We start from the raw sequence: 18,334 nt of genomic DNA, 5'->3' as shown, positions 1-18,334 counted from the left end.
GAGGAGCTCAACGTGGAGCTTGCTCCCACATCCCTCAGATCGTGACCTGAGGCAAAATCAAGTTGGACGCTGAACCGACTGAGCCATCCAGGTGCCCCTCTCCCAGTATTTTTAAAAGAAAAATGTCAGACATATATGGTCTATCCACAGATTTCTCACATCCTATTTTGAAAAATTTTGTATGTACCTGAAGATTGAAAGAATAGTACTGTGAAGGCCTGTGTGCCCGTTGCTGTCACCTAGATTCAACAACTGTGAACATCTTGCCATGTTTATCTCTCTGCAGATACTTTTTCTTTTTAACTGACCATGTGAAAGTGTTCATGACACTTTGCTCCTTCTGTTGCTTTTTCGGGGTCCCTGCTCAGAACCCTTCACCAACTCCCCTTTCTGCTTTGCCCTTGAACATGGGTGTTCTAAATGGCCCCAGCTCCATCCTTTATCTCAAATTAAGAACCAGGACGTTTTGTCTGCTATGAAAGGCCTATTAGGCACCAGAAGATGGAGAGAAATTATTTTCTGTGGGAGAACCCATGAGAATGTCTGGCTCATGAACTACTTAGTCACTGCTCCTTCCTTTTGACCCTTCCAGTCCTATGTCTTCGGGCCTTTGCATGTTTACTGAGAAACTATACCCGGAACTACTCAGAGGAAGGAATGCAGGTAAAAAGCAGAAATGATTTTGCAATGTTAGAGGTGTAGGGGAAAGATTTGGTGGAGATTAAAGCAGAATAAATATCATCTTTCTCGATTATAAAGTTGCAGGGTGTCACTTGTCCATGATAAAGTTCTGTCTCCCCCCCCCCGCAGATAATTTAAAGTTGATGTTTACAAACCCCCATTAACAGGTTAAATACACTCAGTACACATGGATTTCTGGTCTTAATGCTTCACAGAGCTAATGAATCTGTTTCGCTGGAAAGGACTACATCTAATCCTCTTAGCATCAAAAGGGAAAAGCTTGTTCAACTAACTCCCTCTATTACCTTGAATGAGAGGTGAATGTTCCCTTCAGAAATTCTTTGCTGTTGAGGAGTTATGCTTTCAGTTGCGCTGAGAAGTAAGCCTGGGCAGAGGTGAGGTGGACCTTGAGAGTGGGGGAGAGGGCAGTATGCAGCAGCGCTGATGCATCAGATAAGGAACAAGAGAGGAGGCTAGCTGAGTCCTTGAGTGGGGGTGTTTTATTTTATTTAAGTGGAGTAAGAAATTTGGATGTTTAAATCAACAAAATGCAGAAAATAAATTAGCATATAAGATGACCCTTAATAAGCCATATGTGTTTATTATTGGAAAAGACAAGTTTAAAGAAAGGAACTAGCTTAAAAAGCAAGATAGTTTCCTTTTTAATTTTCTGTTATTTCCCAAATATGGTAAAACTGTGGCCGATACAGATTTAACAGAAGTAAAACAGCTGTTGTTAATAGGAAGTCACAAATCCGTTGGTTTTGGTCTTGGTTGGCTTTTTAAAATAAGACAGTTGCCTTTTTAATTTTCCATTCCCTGTTACATATTGAATACTCTCAAATATCTAGCTGAAGGATCCCATTCAGACCTTTTTAGTAATAAAATAATCTTGACAGGGCTGCTTTCTTTTGAATTCACTAAAACAATTAAGGGGAAGGAATAGTTAAAAAAGATATAGATCCTAGGATTATAATATACTTTTAGTCTAACCGAAGACTAAACTAATTATTAACCTATTGTTATAAAATGGTAGCACTGTTGTAATAATTTACTTTGATTTGATTATCAAAAGTCTAGCACAGGGGCACCTGGGTGGCTCAGTTGGTTAAGCGTCTGCCTTTGGCTCAGGTCATGATCCCAGGGTCCTGGATCGAGTCCCGAATCGGGCTCCCTGCTCAGTGGGGAGTCTGCTTCTCCCTCTGTGTGCCATTCCCCCTGCTTTTGCACGGCTTTCTGGGGTTGGACAGCCTTAGGTCCCAAACTACTAGTGACATTCAGAAGAAAGTCTGTGTTTAAAAACACAGACCTCAGGGGCGCCGGGGTGGCTCAGCTGGTTGAGCATCCGACTCTTGATCTCAGCTCAGGTCTTGATCTCAGGGTGGTGAGTTCAAGCCCCATGTTGGGCTCCACAATGGGTGCAGAGCCTGCTTAAAAACACAGACCTGAGGGGAACTGCACATTCATACAGATTAAGTCCTTTGATGGATGCTGAGTACGAGGTGCTGGATATTAGACTCTGCTACTAGACTTGCCTTAATATTTAGTTCCACACACTACTGATTATAAGATGCCAGTACTTGTACATCTCAGCAGGATAACCTTGAGCTGGAAGCCGGTCCTTCCTTCACAAAGAGGCCATGTATCTAGTTCCGTATCAAAGTGAAAAGCCATCTTCTTACCAATCTCCCAAGCAAGAAAATCTCCCTTGTACGTCACTGGAAGTTCCAAGTGCCTTTTACCAATTCTCATTTGACTAGACAGAAAGTACATAGTGAACAATAGTAGGGAGAGGAAAAGTGACAGAAAGAGGAAGGTCATTTAAGTTGTGCTCATTCAATCATTCTTAATAGCCAGTGATAATCATAGATCATTTAAAACTGATAAATCAAGTGTTATAGAATAAGTGTAGTTAAAAATGTAAAGATAAATACTAAAAAGAGCAGGAGGAGAGAAAAGTGTTAATAAACTAATTTCACCAGTTCTCGTAGTAAGGAGTCATTGGTCCTGTCTAAAGAAATAGAGGAGGGGCACCTGGGTGGCTCAGTCGGTTAAGCGTCTGCCTTCGGCTCAGGTCATGATCGCAGGGTCCTGGGATCGAGCCCCATGTCGGGCTCCCTGCTCAGTGGGGAGTCTGCTTCTCCCTCTCCCTCTGCCTTTCCCTCTGCCCCGATCATGCTCTGTCTCGCTCTCTTTCTCTCAAATAAATAAAATCTTAAAAAAAAAAAAGAAATAGAGGATTACATGTAATATATGAATTTATATTTATAAAGGTATCAACTAGAACAAAAATACAGATGGGTATTTCCTTATACTTTATTAGGAAAAACACCCATATACACTATAGTCACACCCATACAAGAAAATAGAGTCCATGGAGGGAAAGATTTAAAAAATCATAAAAAACAAAATCAAAAACCCAGAAAACATGATACAAAATGTGATGCAGAATTAAGACCAAATGTTTATGTGCATGGGTTAACTTCACTGTGACAGACACTGTTACCTACCCTACAGCTACCCCCCTGCTTTTGTTTGGGGGGTAAACCCCCCCCCTCGGGATAAGTCACTAGCAGCCAAGCGTTTTGTCAGCCTCCCTTACACCTAAGAGGAGCCAGGCCTGTGATCTGTTTGCATGGCAAGTGGATTTGAGGGGACACCACTGCAGGGCGACTGGGAAATAACATGTTTTCCCCTGATGAGAGGAGTCCCAGGAGGACAAAGGCTTTTATGCTGTTTTCTGCCTTTGAATGTAGCTGAGAGGCTGGGAGCCACGGGAACCATTTTGAGTTCATGAATCCACCAGCATAGGCCTGGCAGAGCAGAAGCAAGGAGCCTGCATGCTGAGGCCACTGTTGAGCCGTTCAGCGCATGCTGGCTACCAAGCCTCCGAGTGACTCGTATCTTTACTTCCAAAGTTCCTTTCTTTCTGTGGGCCTAGCATGCGCAGAGGTCTCGGTTAATCTTGCTTAGCAGAATATTCTTCTGCAAAGCTTTTAGCCAGTTGCCTTTTGCAGACCACTTAGATCCTTCACATGGAACAGAGACTAGTTGATTTTGTACTAAAAATCTTCCTAGCAGAGACTCCTCCTGGCGTCGGAGTATATAAATGGCCGTCAGCTTGTGGGATGGAATTCCAGAACACTGGAAACGGCAGTGCAATCACAGAAAATGACTCAGGAAGGAGCTTCTTGAGGTCACACAAAGGTGACGTAAACTGCTCCGGGCAGCCCTGAATTCTTTATTCTTATGAGTGCTTAGGCTTCCATAGTCATAGTCACGGGGTGTTAGGACTGCTTGGGGCCTCTCACCGATTCCTTACTGACTTCTATAAACTCATAATCTCTCTGACAGACTTTCTCTCCTTCCCCCAGGTCCCTCTGCCCTCCCTGACCCTCGCGGCCGTTGACTTCCTAATCCGTCTTGAAATTACCCTGACCCCTAGTTCCCAAATCTCTGCAGCCTCTTCCCTCCTGGCTCCCTGGCAGTCTTACCCTCCCTCCTTCCTAAAATAAACCCAGTCCCCCTGTCCCCACCCATCCTACACCACACTGGAGGACTTCCCTTCTTTCTCTGTGTTTCCCACCTCCTCGGGTCCTTCCCCGTTTAGCTGCGGTGGGTCCTTGGATAGTCCCTTATCACCCCCACCGTGCTGTTTCTCCCTGGGGCCTCCCCGACCTCCTGAATCCTCCTTGCCTCCCTCTGTCCATAGTCTCAACCCACTGCCTATTTGGCAATCCGGTTTCCTTCCCCACAGCTACACTGAAACTGTTCTCTTAAAGGTCAACAATGACCTCTTTTTAGCTAAATCCCCATTATTCTTTTCTGTTTTATCAATCTCTTGACCTCTCTGGTGCTTTGAAAAAAAAAAAAAAAGATTTCTCCTACCTCAGATGCTCCCTTCTTGGCTTCCATCCTGCTAGCTTGCCGTTCTTTCTCTTTGTGCAGCTTCTCCCCGTCATGCCCGCCCCCTGCTGGATACTCCCATTCCTCAGCCCCTGGGGCCCCCAGGCTCTCTTTGCTCTTTCACTCCCAAATCCCCAAATCCCATCTTTCCTACAGCACCTCTGTGCCGGAAAGGCCTGGGCCCCTTGCTCACTTAGGCATTTGCCCCTCACTGCTTACCATGCAGAAACTCTTGGCTAGCTCACTCGAACCATAATTTGAAGGTATCTGTCTTCCCAAACTCACTTCTCCTTCCCACTGTCCTGCCTTTGGTCATGGCATGGCCATTTTCTTCGTCTCTGTATTAGTTTTATAGGGCTTCCGTAGCAAAAACCTACAGAAACAAGAGAGATTCAAGGTGGCTTAACAACAGAAATTTACTTCCTTACAGTTCTGGGGGCTGGAAGTCCAAGATCAAGGTGCTGGCAGGTTTGCTTTCTCCTGAGGCCTCTCCGTGGTGTGCAGACTGGCTACCTTCTTCCTGTGTCCACACACAATGCTGGTGTCTCTGCCCCTTAGAAGGACACCAGTCGCACTGGATTAGAGCCCACCCCAGTGACCTCATTTGACCTTAATTATGCCTTTAAGGGCCTTACCTCCAAATTTGGGCATAATCTGGAGTACTGGATTTGGAGGGCTTTAACACAGACCTGGGGAAGGGGGTGGGTAATTCCATCCACTACAGTCCCCCAGGCCAAAAAACTCTACTGTCCTCTGTACTTACCTCCGTCATCTTCTATCCAGACGTCGGGTCTTCTGGACTTTTCCTAGTAAATGCTAAATCCATCTCTTTACCACCTGTCCCAGTGCCATTGTCAGGTCGAAATCTAGTATAAATTCCCCGCCTAGTCCTTGTAAGGCCATCTATGATCTGATCCACCTCATCTTTGCTTTTAGCATTTTTTAAAAAAGGTTTATTTATTCTAGAGAGAGAGAGAGAGAGAGAGCACATGAGCAGGGGGAGGGGCAGAGGGAGAGGGAGAGAGAGAGAGAATCTCAAGCAGACTCCCCGCTGAGTGCGGAGCCTCACCTTAGGCTCTATAGCTCGGTCTCACAACCCCGAGATCATGACCTGAGCCAAAATCAAGAGTCAGACACTTCACTGAGCACCCAGGTGCCCCTCTTTCAGCATTTTTATCAAAGCCATTCATGTACATAAAAAATAGGAATGATAATATTAAAAACAAAAACAGTCCTGCCTTAACCCCAGGCCCATTGCCCAGATGTAGGCTTCAATGTAGTTTCCTTGATCTAGAATATGCTGGAGGAAATTTCTTTCCACCAGATCTCTTTTTTCTTGCCTTGCTGGTTACTCCATAATTCTAAATAATAATACTATACAAGTATTTTTAAGTTGCATATGTTTATTAATTTATCAGTTTAGACATTCTGCTCTTTATGAAAGATAAGAATTAGGCTCAGAAACACTGCCCCCTTATCATCTCACCTCATTCTGCCTCCCAATTTTTGATAGGTATAAATTATTTTTAGTCCTGAGCTTTTTTCTTGCCATCCGACATTTGAGAGTATTTCTTAATTACTTACAAAGTAAAATGGGATGACTAGTGCTCTCGTTCTTCCATTTCTCTTTCTCCTTCCACTTTTCAACTTTTTTTTTTAAGAATTTTTTGGGGGGCACCTAGGTGGTTCAGTTGGTTGGGCATCTGACTCTCGATCTCAGTTCGGGTCTTGATCTTGGAGTCATGAGTTCAGGCCCTACATTGTGCTCCCTGCTGGGCATGGAGCCTACCTAAAAAAAAAAAAGAATGTTTTTTAAATGATGGTAATTTTATAATTTATTAATTATTATTATTTTTTTTTTTTAAAGTAAACTCTATACCAACATAGGGCTCAAACTCATGGCCCTGAGATCAAGAGTCACACGCTCCACCGGCGATTTCTGTCAGGTAGATCTTTAGCTTCACGTTGTCAAGGATGATCACATTTACAGTCTGTGTGTGAGAGTAAGAGCTTTATGTTTATGGGTTTATTCTGAAAATATGATGTCAACACATAGGCCTTACGTTATTATGACTACATAAATATTGTTCGCGGTAGAGCCAAGTATTGTGCCAGGAGTAGATTTTTCCCCCTAAGATCCGTTGTTAACCACCCCTGGACCGTTCAAAACTCTGTGCTCTTAACATCTGTACAAATACATCCTCTTTTCTTTCATTCTACTGGTTGCTCAAAAATCTTGCCACATTTTAGTTTGCTTCACATTTGGACATTTTGCTTTTAGTGTTTCTAATTTTTTTTTCCTTATTGAGAGGTATGTTTGTTTCCTAGTGCTGACAGGCTAGGTGGTTTAACGCAACAGAAGTTTATTCTCCTATAGTTCTGGAAACTGGAAGCCTGAAATCACAGCATCAGCAGGGCCACGCTGTCTCTGGGCTCTGGGGAGAATCCTTCCTTCTTTCTAGCTTCTGGTGGCTCCGGCAGTCCTGGCTTTCCTTGTCTTGCAGCTTCAATACCCCAGTCTCTGCCTCCCTCTTCACGTGGCCTCCTTCCCTGTGACTCTGTGTGTATTCTTTCCTCCTCAGAGAAAGACCACCCTAAATCCAAGATGCCTTCACCTCCAGATCCTTAACTAGTTATATCTGCAAAGACCCCATGCCCAAATAATGTCACATTTTGAGGTTCCATGTGGACATGAATTTAAGGGGGGGGTACTGTTCAACTCACGGCAATGGGAAAATATGATTTTCTTACTATATTATTAATATTTGGGGGTTCCTGGGTGGCTCAATCAGTTGGGCATCTGACCCTTGGTTTTGGTTCAGGTGATGATTTCATGGGTGGTGGGATCAGCCCAGCATTGGGCTGCATGCGCAGTGAGGCATCCGCTTGAGGTTTTCTCCCTCTGCCCCAACCCCCACTCATGCATGTTTGTTCTCTCTCTCTCTAAAGTACATATTTTTTAAAAATACACAGTAGCCAAAATATGGGAAGAGCCCAGGTGTCCATTTACTGATGAATGGATAAAGAAGATGTATTATACACACACACACACATATATTCATATGATGGAATATTACTCAGCCACCAAAAAGAATGAAATCTTGCCATTTGCAAATGACCTAGATGGAGCTAGAGAGTATAATGCTGAGTGAAATAAGTCAGAGAAAGACAAATACCATATGATTTCACTCACTCCCTGTTATGAATTTAAGAAACAAAACAGATGAACCTAGGGGAAGGGAAGGAAAAATAACATAAAAACAGAGAGGGAGGCAAACCATAAGAGACTCAAGACAGGAAACAAACAGGGTTGCTGTAGGGGAAGGGGGAGAGGGATGGGGTAACTGGGTGATGGGCATTAAGGAGGGAATGTGATGGAATGAGCACTGGGTGTTATATGCAACTGATGAATCACTAAATTCTACCCCTGAAACTAATAATACACTATATGTTAATTAACTTGAATTTATATAAAATCGATAGATAGATAGATGATAGATAGATAGATAGATAGATATTTTCTCCACTCTAATTTAAAGAATGAGAGAATTATGATCCACAGTGAATCCAGGAGCTCAAACAGTGTCATCACTGCCTTGTTTCTTCTTTTCCATGCTTGTGTTTGTTTCCTTCTAGGCCAGCTTCATGCTCAAGCAAGCTTACCTCATGTGCTGGCAAAGACAGGTTCCAGCATCTCTCCAGGCTCATGTCTTCTTCACAGACTGTGATCCTAGCAAAACTAAAACTACTTTACTGACAGTTCCAGTAAAATCCCCAGGGAAGTCTCTCAACGGACCTTGCGTGGCTCATGTTTGAACAATCCCTGTGGCCCAGGGCATGAAGTGAGCTTATTGGCCAATCCTGGCTCACCTGCCTACCCCTAAGGTTGAGAGGTAGGATGACCCTACCCCATGGATGAGGAAGAGATGGTGTCCTAAGCGATTCTGGGTAGGCAAAAAAACTCATGATTTCTTGGAAAGCCTAAAATAGCTTTATCAATAGCTTGATTGATAGTTCAGCTGTACATAAAATTCTAGGTTTATAATTTTCTTCCAAATGTTGAAAGTAATATTTCATTGTTTTCTTTTATCCCTGTTATGAAAAAAATTGAAAGTACAGAAAAATTGAAAGAATTTTATATTGAACACCCATCTATCTATCACTTAGATTCTATGATTAACATTATATTTGCTTTATTAAAATCCGTTTATCCATCCCTCTGTTCATCTATTGATCCATCTTATTTTCTCAGAATTTCGAAATAGGTTGCAGATGACCCTGCCCTTGACTCCCAGACCCATCAGCATGCATATCATTACCTAGAGTTTGATATTTGTTTACAATATTTTTCATTTGAGCTAAAATTTCTAGACTGCAAAATGCCAAAATTTGAAGTGTACCATTCAGTGAGTTTTGACCCTGCAAGCCAGACCCATATCAAGATACAGAACATTGCACCTTCCCTCCTATCCTTTCCCATTAAATCCCTGCACCAGAGGTAACCAGGGGTAACCATTGTTCTGATTTGTTTTCATCATGGATTCACTATCTCTGTTTAGGACAGTATGTAGATGGACTCATACAGTAGTCATGCTGTTGTGTAAGGATTCTTTCCTTCAGCATCCTGTTTTTGATACTCATCCGTGTTGTGGTCTCTATCCATTCCCTTGTATGAAATGTACCACCGTTTATCCATTTTTCTACTGATGGATGCATGGGACTGTTTCCAGTTTCCAGCTCTTGTGAATAAAGCTGCTACACACATTCTTGCACACATCTTTTGGTAGGCATAGTTTCCATTTTTCTTGGACAGATCGCTAGGAGTGGAGTTGTGAAGTCTAGAGTAGTTTCATTTTATGAGGACCTTCAGATCTTCTGCCAAAATGGTCTTCCTGTTTTATAGCCCTGCCAACAAAGTGTGAGAGTTCCAGTAGCTCCACAACCCTTGCCAACATTTGTCAGTCTTCCCAATTTCAGCCATATTGTTGAGTATGTAATGGTATTTCATTTTGGTCTTAGTTTTTCATTCCTAATTTCTAAAGATTTTGAGCAGTTTTTCATGTGTGATTTGTAAATCTTCCTTTAGGTAGTATCAATTAAGTTCTTTCACTCATTTAAAAACATGGATTATTTGGGGCACCGGGGTGGCCCCACAGTCTGCTAGGGATTCTTTCCTTCTTCCTCCTCTTCCTCTCCCTCTGCTCCTCCCCAATCACACACTCTCTAAATAAATAAATAAAATCTTTAAAAATAAATAAAAAATAAAAATGGATTATCTTTTTTGAATTATAGGGCTTTTTTTTTTCTTGCAGGGTTCTTTATATATTCTGGATTTTAGAACTTTGTCAAGTATGTTTTGGAAATATTTTTTTCTCAATCTGTGATTTGACTACTCATTTTCTTAACAATATCTTTTGATGAACAGAAGTTTCAAAATTGATGAATTTATCAATTCTTACATTTATGGCTTTTGCTTTTGGTGTCCTTCCTACCCCTAAGTCATGAAGATACATATTCTCCTGTGTTTTTTCCCATCTTTTTGTTGTAGTTAATTATGTTTAGTCAAGAACTCATCTCAGTTTACATGTATGGTTTGAGGTAGGGCTCAGGATTCTTCTTTTTCCTCTATATGGATATCCAGTTGTTTTAATACATTTTAAAAAAAATTTTAGTGTTTTCTGATGTCTAATAATTGCAGATAGCCTGTTGCCAGTCTGATTTTTATTCCTTTGAAGGTGACCGATTTCTTCCCTCTTACAGTGCTCTCTGGATCTTCTTTTTTTCCTTAGTGCCTCTAATATCCTGCTAATCTTTCAGTATCCTCTTTCCATCTGAAGATTCATGGTATCTTAGCTTTGGTAGATTTTCTTCAGTGATTTCTATAATAACTTCTATCCTTGCATTTTCTCTGGGCTCTCTTTCTGGAACACGTATTGTTTGTGTCATGGACCTGTTTCAGACCTCTGGTTCTTTTATATTTTCTCTTTACTTTTTGTCTTTCTCTTTTTCTCTCATGTCATATTTCTACCTTTGTAGAAAAAATTAAAGTTTGGCAAGCATATTTTTAATTTCCAAGTACTCTTTCTTGTTCTCTAATTGTTCCTTATTTATGGCATCTTGTTTTTACTTTAGGTATTTATTGTATCTAGAATACCTCCAAAAATATTAACTAGAGGTTTGGAAAATTATTTTTCTGTTACCCAAATTGGTCCTTGTGAGGTCAGCCTTTACTTTTACTTCTTCTGGGTTTTTTTGTTTGTTTGTTTGTTTTATGTAGCTGATTTCCCTCCCGTGCCCAGTGATTGGGGGGGGGGTGTTTTTTATATTTAAAAAAAGAGAAAATAAGCTGATTTTTTTTTAGATGTGTTTCCTGTACTATTGCATATAGAGCTGTTTTCCTGCTAGCTAATTACCCAGAAAGCAGAAGAGAATGCAGGAAGTTCTGTGTTCATGAGCAGAGCTTGCTACAGAGGGAGGCTTCCTGTTACAGTGACAAAAAATGGAGAGCCAGAGAGGGGAGGGCTTTTCTGGGCTGCTACCACTCACCACCCCCGGCATCGGTCCATTGGTATTATATACAAGCTATTGTCTGCTGATTGCTCTTTTCTCATTTCTCATAGCTGTTATGGCTTTATTCATTTTAAAAAAATGATTTACTGTTCTTTTTAATTGTATATTGGAAGTAGGGGGGAGACAAGTGGCTGCCATTTAGAACTAAAGCCTCATTCTATCTTTACTAAATTATTTCCTGCTCTTTCTAAATGGGCACCTTTCATTGGATTTGGGCTGATATCTTTACTCTCTCATGGATATGCCAGACTCACATCCACCTTCAGTGCCCTCAGTTATCATGTTCCTTCTTTCAGAAACTTCCTTCTTCTCTTCCCTTTTCTCCCACCTTAATCTAGTGAAATTCTTCCCAACTTTTGAAGCGAACTTGAGCATATTCCTCCATGAATCCCATCTATTTAATTCATCTTTCATTGGCCTCCCTTTTATCTTAACACTGTTATTCAACTCAATGCCTATTGTTCACAATTCAGCTCTTAATTATACAGTCCAGTATTGCTCATTCTTATTTCAAATGTTCATTATTATGTTGGTAACTATTAAAAAGTCTTTGGGGACAAGAATTTATTTTTCTCTGTCCTTCAAAACACATAGCATAGTATGCATATATAATAGATATTCAATAAGTATTTGTAATTGGTTAACTTCCCCGCTATTTGCAAGAAAGAAAGTAGATAATAGCTTATATTTTTTTCTGCTGGAAACAGTAAAACACTTATCTTTTAATTGAAAGCTGAATTAGGGATGCTCCATTTCAGGCAAAGGAAATGCTGATTTTTCTTCACTAAGGAAAAAAATGTAAGTTATAAAGTGTAAATGTCTGCTGAAAGCCAGGGCAATAGATCCACCAGAGTTGAAGCAATTGAGGTGAGAGTGGCTTGGGAAAAGCAAAATAGCAAAATGTGATTTAAAAATAGACTTTATAGGGACACCTCATTGGCTCAGTCAGCTAAGCATCTGACTTCGGCTCAGGTCATGATCCCAGGGTCCTGGGATCGAGCCCCGCGTCGGGCTCCTTGCTCAGTAGGAAGCCTGCTTCTCCCTCTGCCTGCTGCTCCCCCTACTTGTGCTCTCTCCCTCTCTCTGCCAAATAAATAAAATCTTCAGTTAAAAGGAAAGAGGTCTAGTGGTGGAACAAGAACAAGTAGTAAGAAATAATATGCTTCTGGGGACACCTGGGTGGTAGAGTCATTTGAGCCTCCCAACTCTTGGTTTCGGCTCAGGTCGTGATCTCAGGGTTGTGGGATCAAGCCCCATTCTGGGCTCGTGCTCAGCACTGCATCTGCTTGGGTTTCTCTCCTCCCCTCCCCCAAGCTGTGAACTCAATCTCTCTCTCAAAAAATAAATCTTTAAAAAAAAAAAGACTGAGCCTGGGTGACTCAGTCATTAAGTGTCTGCCTTCGGCTCAGGTCATGATCCCAGGGTCGTGGGATTGAGCCCCGCATCGGGCTCCCTGCTCCGCAGGAAGCCTGCTTCTCCCTCTCCCACTCCCCCTGCTTGTGTTCCCTCTCTTGCTGTGTCTCTCTCTGTCAAATAAATAAAATCTTTAAAAAAAGAAAGAAAGAAAGAATATGGTTCTGGTGGTAATCACTGCTGTTCACCAAATAGATCTGCTTCCCTCTCCTCTGGACACATGGAACGGTCATAGTGCTGGGATCCAGTGAAGTTAGGGATAGCCACGTGACTTGCTTTGACCAAAGAAATGAGAGTAGGAGTGATGTCATTCAGGTGGACGCTTTCAAAGCCCACGAGGGATTCGCCATATTCCTGTTTTCTGTTTCAGTGGTTGTGGAAGCATGTGGTATTCCATAATTCTGAATTCCTCAAAGTCCATAATGAACAGTTTCCCTGCAGACCTGTTTTGGAAATAGTGTGAGTGATAAACCTTTGTGTTTTAAGCCACGGAGCATAAATTATTGCTGCTCAGGGTCAGCACATTCCCGCCAATAGGCCAGCTGCCTGTTTTGATGAGATTTGATTGGAACCCAGACATGCAAATTTGCTTATGTCTTGTTTATGCTGCCACTGAACTGACTAATTACAACAGAGGCCATATAGCCTGCCAGCTGAAAATAGCTACTATTGCTCTTTAAGAAAAAGTGAGTTGACTTCTGGCCTGGTCTATCCTATGATAGAACTGGAGGTCTTTGATAAGTTCCCTCGCATGTTTTGTACACAACACGAAAGATATTTATAGTAGTCAGCCTCCAAGATGGCACCAGTGATCCCCAACTCTGAACACAAGGGTATTCATGTGCACTTCCTTCCCACCCCGATAGAGCTGACTTGTGGAAGCAGTGTGGGAGTCATGGAGGGTGACTTCCAAGCCTGGGTCATAAAGGATAGTGTGGCTTTCATCTCTCTCTCTCTCTGAGGTCACTCACTCTGGGACAAGCCACTACCATGCTCTGAGGGCACTCAAGAAGTCCTATGGAGAAGCCCACGTGGTAAGAAGCCGAGCCTCCTGCCAAGAGTTCGTGAGTCAAGCCTTCAGATGATTGCAGCCTTGGCCAGCGTCTTGACAGCAACCTCATGAGTGACTCTGAGCCCAGATCACCCAGTTAAGCTACTCTTGAATTCCTGACTCACAGAAATTATAAGATCATAAATGTTTGCTGTTTTAAACCACTAAGTTTGGGGGTGATTTGTTATGCAGAAGTAGATAATGCACTGTTCAAATGAAAAAGGGTACTCGTCCTCTACACTTATACATAGTATATATTTGCACATGGACTTTTACACACACACATGCATTATTTTATTCTATTACTGGATGAAGAATTTGTGGACTTCCATAATTAAGAGTCTACTTGTGTGAATATAGATAAGGTTCCCTTACCTGTGGAAGAAACTATTACACATGTATATATCTTTCCCATTTCCTTCTCAACACCTAATCTTTGTGGAATAGAAAGTGAAATGTGTTCTGAGAAGGAAGGAAAAAGAACTCCTAATACTACAGTATTTCTTGATATGGTAACTGCTCAAATTTGCCTTAGTTCTTTGTATGTAGGAATAGAGTGGATTGAATGGAGCAAACTCCTTGTAGTATTTTACCATTTTATTTCTAAGGTGATGATGCAAAAGTGTCAGAAGCCAGATTTTTCCAATTAACTACTATAACCTTTATATATGCTTTAAATGGAATAGTTCATAATAACACCTGGAATTGTAGGAGTGACATATGGAATCCAGAAAGATCTTTGAAATGAAATTAAGCAATAGTCAAGGGGCAAAAGTCAGTAGGAATGAGGGTTAAAGGAAGACTAAATAAATTCCTTCTCAAATGGTATCAGCAGATTTGTTTGGTTATCAGCTTGCACATATTTAACCCAACATATAAACAAGGGGGGGCTAAGTAATATCTTTGGATAATACTGGTAGGCATAAAGCACAAGAAGTAGAAAATAAAAAACAGAGAGAAAGGGAGTGGGGAAAGAAAAAAGGTTAAAAAATAAAGAAAATCCATGGTACAGTATGAGTATTCACATGCATATTCCTTGGATTCTCAACCACATTCCAAATTTGTGGACAATGCTGGTAACCTGGCCAAATCTCATTTTCCAAGCCTCTGTCTTGCTTTAGGCCTTCACTAAACAAATAGCCCACTGTCAGCCTGCAAATGAGTACTGACCTCCCCAGCTTGGGCCCACATGAAATTAGGCTCAGACTAGAGGAGAAATTAAGACACTTCCTACTCCCCCACCCCCACCCCAGCAAAGGTCTCAAAACATAGTTTCTTTTTCCTTTTTATATCATTTTTGTTTAGTAAGCTTGTGACTCCGTTGTGGATGGGAAGGCTGTATGTGCTAGAGCATATGCCACGAATAAGCTCTGTTGGACTGTGCAATTTTTCTTAGCCCACATTATCATAGTTGTCTTAGGTGATAAATCTGTATGGTTGAAATTTGGAGACCAGGTCCCTGGTGCTGCTGGTTCTAGGATCAAACTGTAGAGTATCAGAGATAGTTCTCTAGGCTTGCATAGTTTAAGCATAAACTTGTCCTGTATCGTGCTTATTAATCTTTGTATCATAAATATGACCAAAAGTCAAGACCATGTCATAAACTTAATAGCACTAATGAAGGAACAAAATATTTGAGAATTCCTGAAAAATCTAGCATGCTTTCCGGTCATATGTATGAGGGGAGATGTTGAGAAAACCAAATTTTTTCTAAGACAAGAGAAGGTGTGTGCAGACAACGTATATTTTAAAGGTAAATTATCTGGTTCCTTTTAGAAGAGTGAAGAACAATTGTTAAACACTTCATTGGCTTTCTTATTATCCTATATGTAGGCTACGTAAGCATATGCTTGAGTAATCATTTCCTGACTTGGAATGAACCCAGAAGAGATGGCTTGCCTAGAGGTCAGGAGGTTAGCCTTGGAGCCTTCTGGATCCAGGGAGGAAGCTACCACAGAATCTTCATAAAGTGTTCTCTTATTAAAAATGTAACCTGTGGTGGTACCTGCTTTCCAACTAAGATGTTACACGATGTATCTAATGGTGCAATTTAAACCCTCCAAGGGGAGATTAAGCAGATATTTTTAATCAAGGTGCCATCCTCCTCACTCCACAAATCCCACTGTTTGAAGCAGCCTAACTCAAGCCATTTCTCACGTGATTGGGTGGTTTTTCCATTGTTAACGAAGCTAAATTTTAACTGAGTTCTATCTGACTTTTATCTGAATTTCATCAGAACATTACGGTCATGGCTTTTTAAAAATGTATTTCCTTTGATTATCCTTCCCATTTTATAGCCCTTCCAAATTGTAGAGAAAATTGAGCTAGAAGTGTTTTCTTCCTCCAGGGCACATTGCTGATATTTCTTGACTCATCTCACTGAGACATGACACAGACCCTCAGAAGACAGTGTTCTAGGAGTCGTTCAGCTGTGACCAAGAATCTCCAATTCTGTTTCTTAGTAGCTGAAACAGGAAACTTCGTTTTTTACCTCGACATCTGCTCCTGTTTTCATGATTCATGAATATAGTGGTGCAAAAACTTTTCAGTGGTTTCTTAGATAAGACACCACAAGCATAAGCAACAACAAAAGAAAAAATAGATAAACTGGACTTCATCAAACCTTAAAACTTTTGTGTTCCAAAGAACAGCACCAAGAAAGTGAAAACACAACCCACAGAATGGGAGAAGATACTTGAAATCATATATCTGATAAGGACTCATATGTAGAATAATGAACTCTTACACCTCAATAATAAAAAGACAACCCAACTAAAAAAATGGACAAAATCTCTGAATAAAGGAAACGACGGATGTTGGTGAGGATGTGGAGAAAGGGGAACCCTCCTACACTGTTGGTGGGAATGCAAGCTGGTGCAGCCACTCTGGAAAACAGTATGGAGGTTCCTCAAAAAGTTGAAAATTGAGCTACCATACGATCCAGCAATTGCACTACTGGGTATTTACCCCAAAGATACAAATGTAGGGATCCGAAGGGGTACGTGCACCCCAATGTTTATAGCAGCAATGTCCACAATAGCCAAAGTATGGAAAGAGCCCAGATGTCCATCAACAGATGAATGGATAAAGAAGATTTGGTATATATATATATACAATGGAATATTGTTCAGCCATCAAAAAATGAAATCTTGGGGCACCTGGGTGGCTCAATCGTTAAGCGTCTGCCTTCGGCTCAGGTCATGATCCCAGCGTCCTGGGATCGAGCCCCATGTCGGGCTCCCTGCTTGGCGGGAAGCCTGCTTCTCCCTCTCCCACTCCCCCTGCTTGTGTTCCTTCTCTCTCACTGTCCCTCTCTCTCTGTCAAATAAATAAATAAAATTTTTTAAAAAATGAAATCTTGCCATTTGCAACGACGTGGATGGAACTAGAGGGTATTATGCTAAGCGAAATAAGTCAGAGAAAGACAAGTATCATATGATCTCACTGATAGGTGGAATTTAAGAAACAAAACAGAGTATCATAGGGGAAAAGAGGAAAAAATAAAACAAGATGAAACCAGAGAGGGAGACAAACCATAAGAGCCTCTTAATCATAGGAAATAAACTGAGGGTTGCTGGAGGGGTGTGGGTGGGGGGATGGGGTAACTGGGTGATGGGCATTAAGGAGGGCACGTGATGTAATGAGCACTGGGTGTTATATAAGACTGATGAATCACTGACCTCTACCTCTGAAACCAATAATACCTTATATGTTAATTAATTGGATTTAAATTTAAAAAATAAATTTAAAAAAAAGAAGAAATTTCTCCAAGGAAAACAGAAAAATGGCCAAAAGCACAGGAACGGATGCTTCACAGGCTTAATCTTTAGGGAAAGGCAAATCAAAACCACCATGAAATACCGCTTCATATACACTAGGATAGCTAGAATCAAAAAGAGGCATAATAACAAGGATGTGGAGAAATTGGAGTCCCCATCCACTGCTGGTAGGAATGTACAATGGTGCCATCACTTTGGAAAACAGTCTGGCAGTTTCTCAAATGGTTAAAGATAGAGTTAACATTTGCCCCAGTAATTTCACTGCTAGGTCAATTCATTTCTCTCTGAAGAGAATTGGAAACATATGTCTCCACAAAACCTTTAATCAAATGTTCATAGCAATATTCTTCATAGCCAAAAAGGAGGAAAAAAAACCCTTAAATATCCATCAGCTGGTGAGTGGGTAAACGAAAGATGATTTACCTGAAGAATATGAAAGCACTAATTGGGGAAGATACGTGCACCCCTATGTTCATGGCAGCATTGCTTACAATAGCCAAGTCAGGGAAGCAGCCCCAAGTGTCCATCCATAGATGAACGGATAAAGAAGAGGTGGTGTTTGGGGCGCCTGGCTGGCTCAGTCAGTTGAGCATCTGCCTTTGGCTCAGGTCATGATCCTGGGGTCCTGGGATCGAGTCCCACATCGGGTTCCCTGCTCAGCTGGGGTCTGCTTCTCCCTCTGCCCCTCCCCCTGCTTGTGTTCTCCTTCTGTCTCTTTCTCTTTCTCAAATAAATGCATTTTTTAAAAAAGAAGATGTGGTATATAGATACAATAGAATACAATTCAGCCTTAATAAAAAGGGAGGTAATCTACCATTGCAGCGACACGGATGGACCTTGGGGTATTATGTTAAGTGAAGTAAGTCAGATGGAAAAAGACAAATTCTGTATGATTTCACTTATAAATGGAGTCTAAACATCAAAAACAAACGAA

General features: G+C 41.3%; 1 protein-coding gene across 7 annotated transcripts in view; it reads left to right on the top strand.

Annotated features, from left to right (window-relative positions):
* LOC118357185 (keratin-associated protein 10-9-like) overlaps positions 1–16,550 on the top strand; it is a 53,100-nt gene extending 36,550 nt beyond the window's left edge. For 5 of the 7 annotated variants that reach the window (XR_004820203.1, XR_004820198.1, XR_004820201.1 and 2 more), the window contains one exon: positions 13,533–16,550. Coding sequence is in view for 1 of the 7 variants with exons in the window: in XM_035728514.1 (XP_035584407.1) it covers positions 13,533–13,655 (123 nt within the window). In the remaining 6 variants the exon portion in view is untranslated. Of the gene's footprint in view, positions 1–12,940 lie in introns of all 7 variants that reach the window. The other 2 variants (XR_004820197.1, XR_004820199.1) reach the window with 2 other exon arrangements.
* The last annotated feature ends 1,784 nt before the right edge of the window (positions 16,551–18,334 follow it).

Source organism: Zalophus californianus, chromosome 7 (genome assembly GCF_009762305.2).
Source record: "Zalophus californianus isolate mZalCal1 chromosome 7, mZalCal1.pri.v2, whole genome shotgun sequence".
Classification (NCBI taxonomy): Eukaryota; Metazoa; Chordata; class Mammalia; order Carnivora; family Otariidae; genus Zalophus; species Zalophus californianus.
The sequence above is the reverse complement of the archived record's forward strand: the minus strand, read 5'-3'. Positions and strand labels throughout refer to the sequence as shown.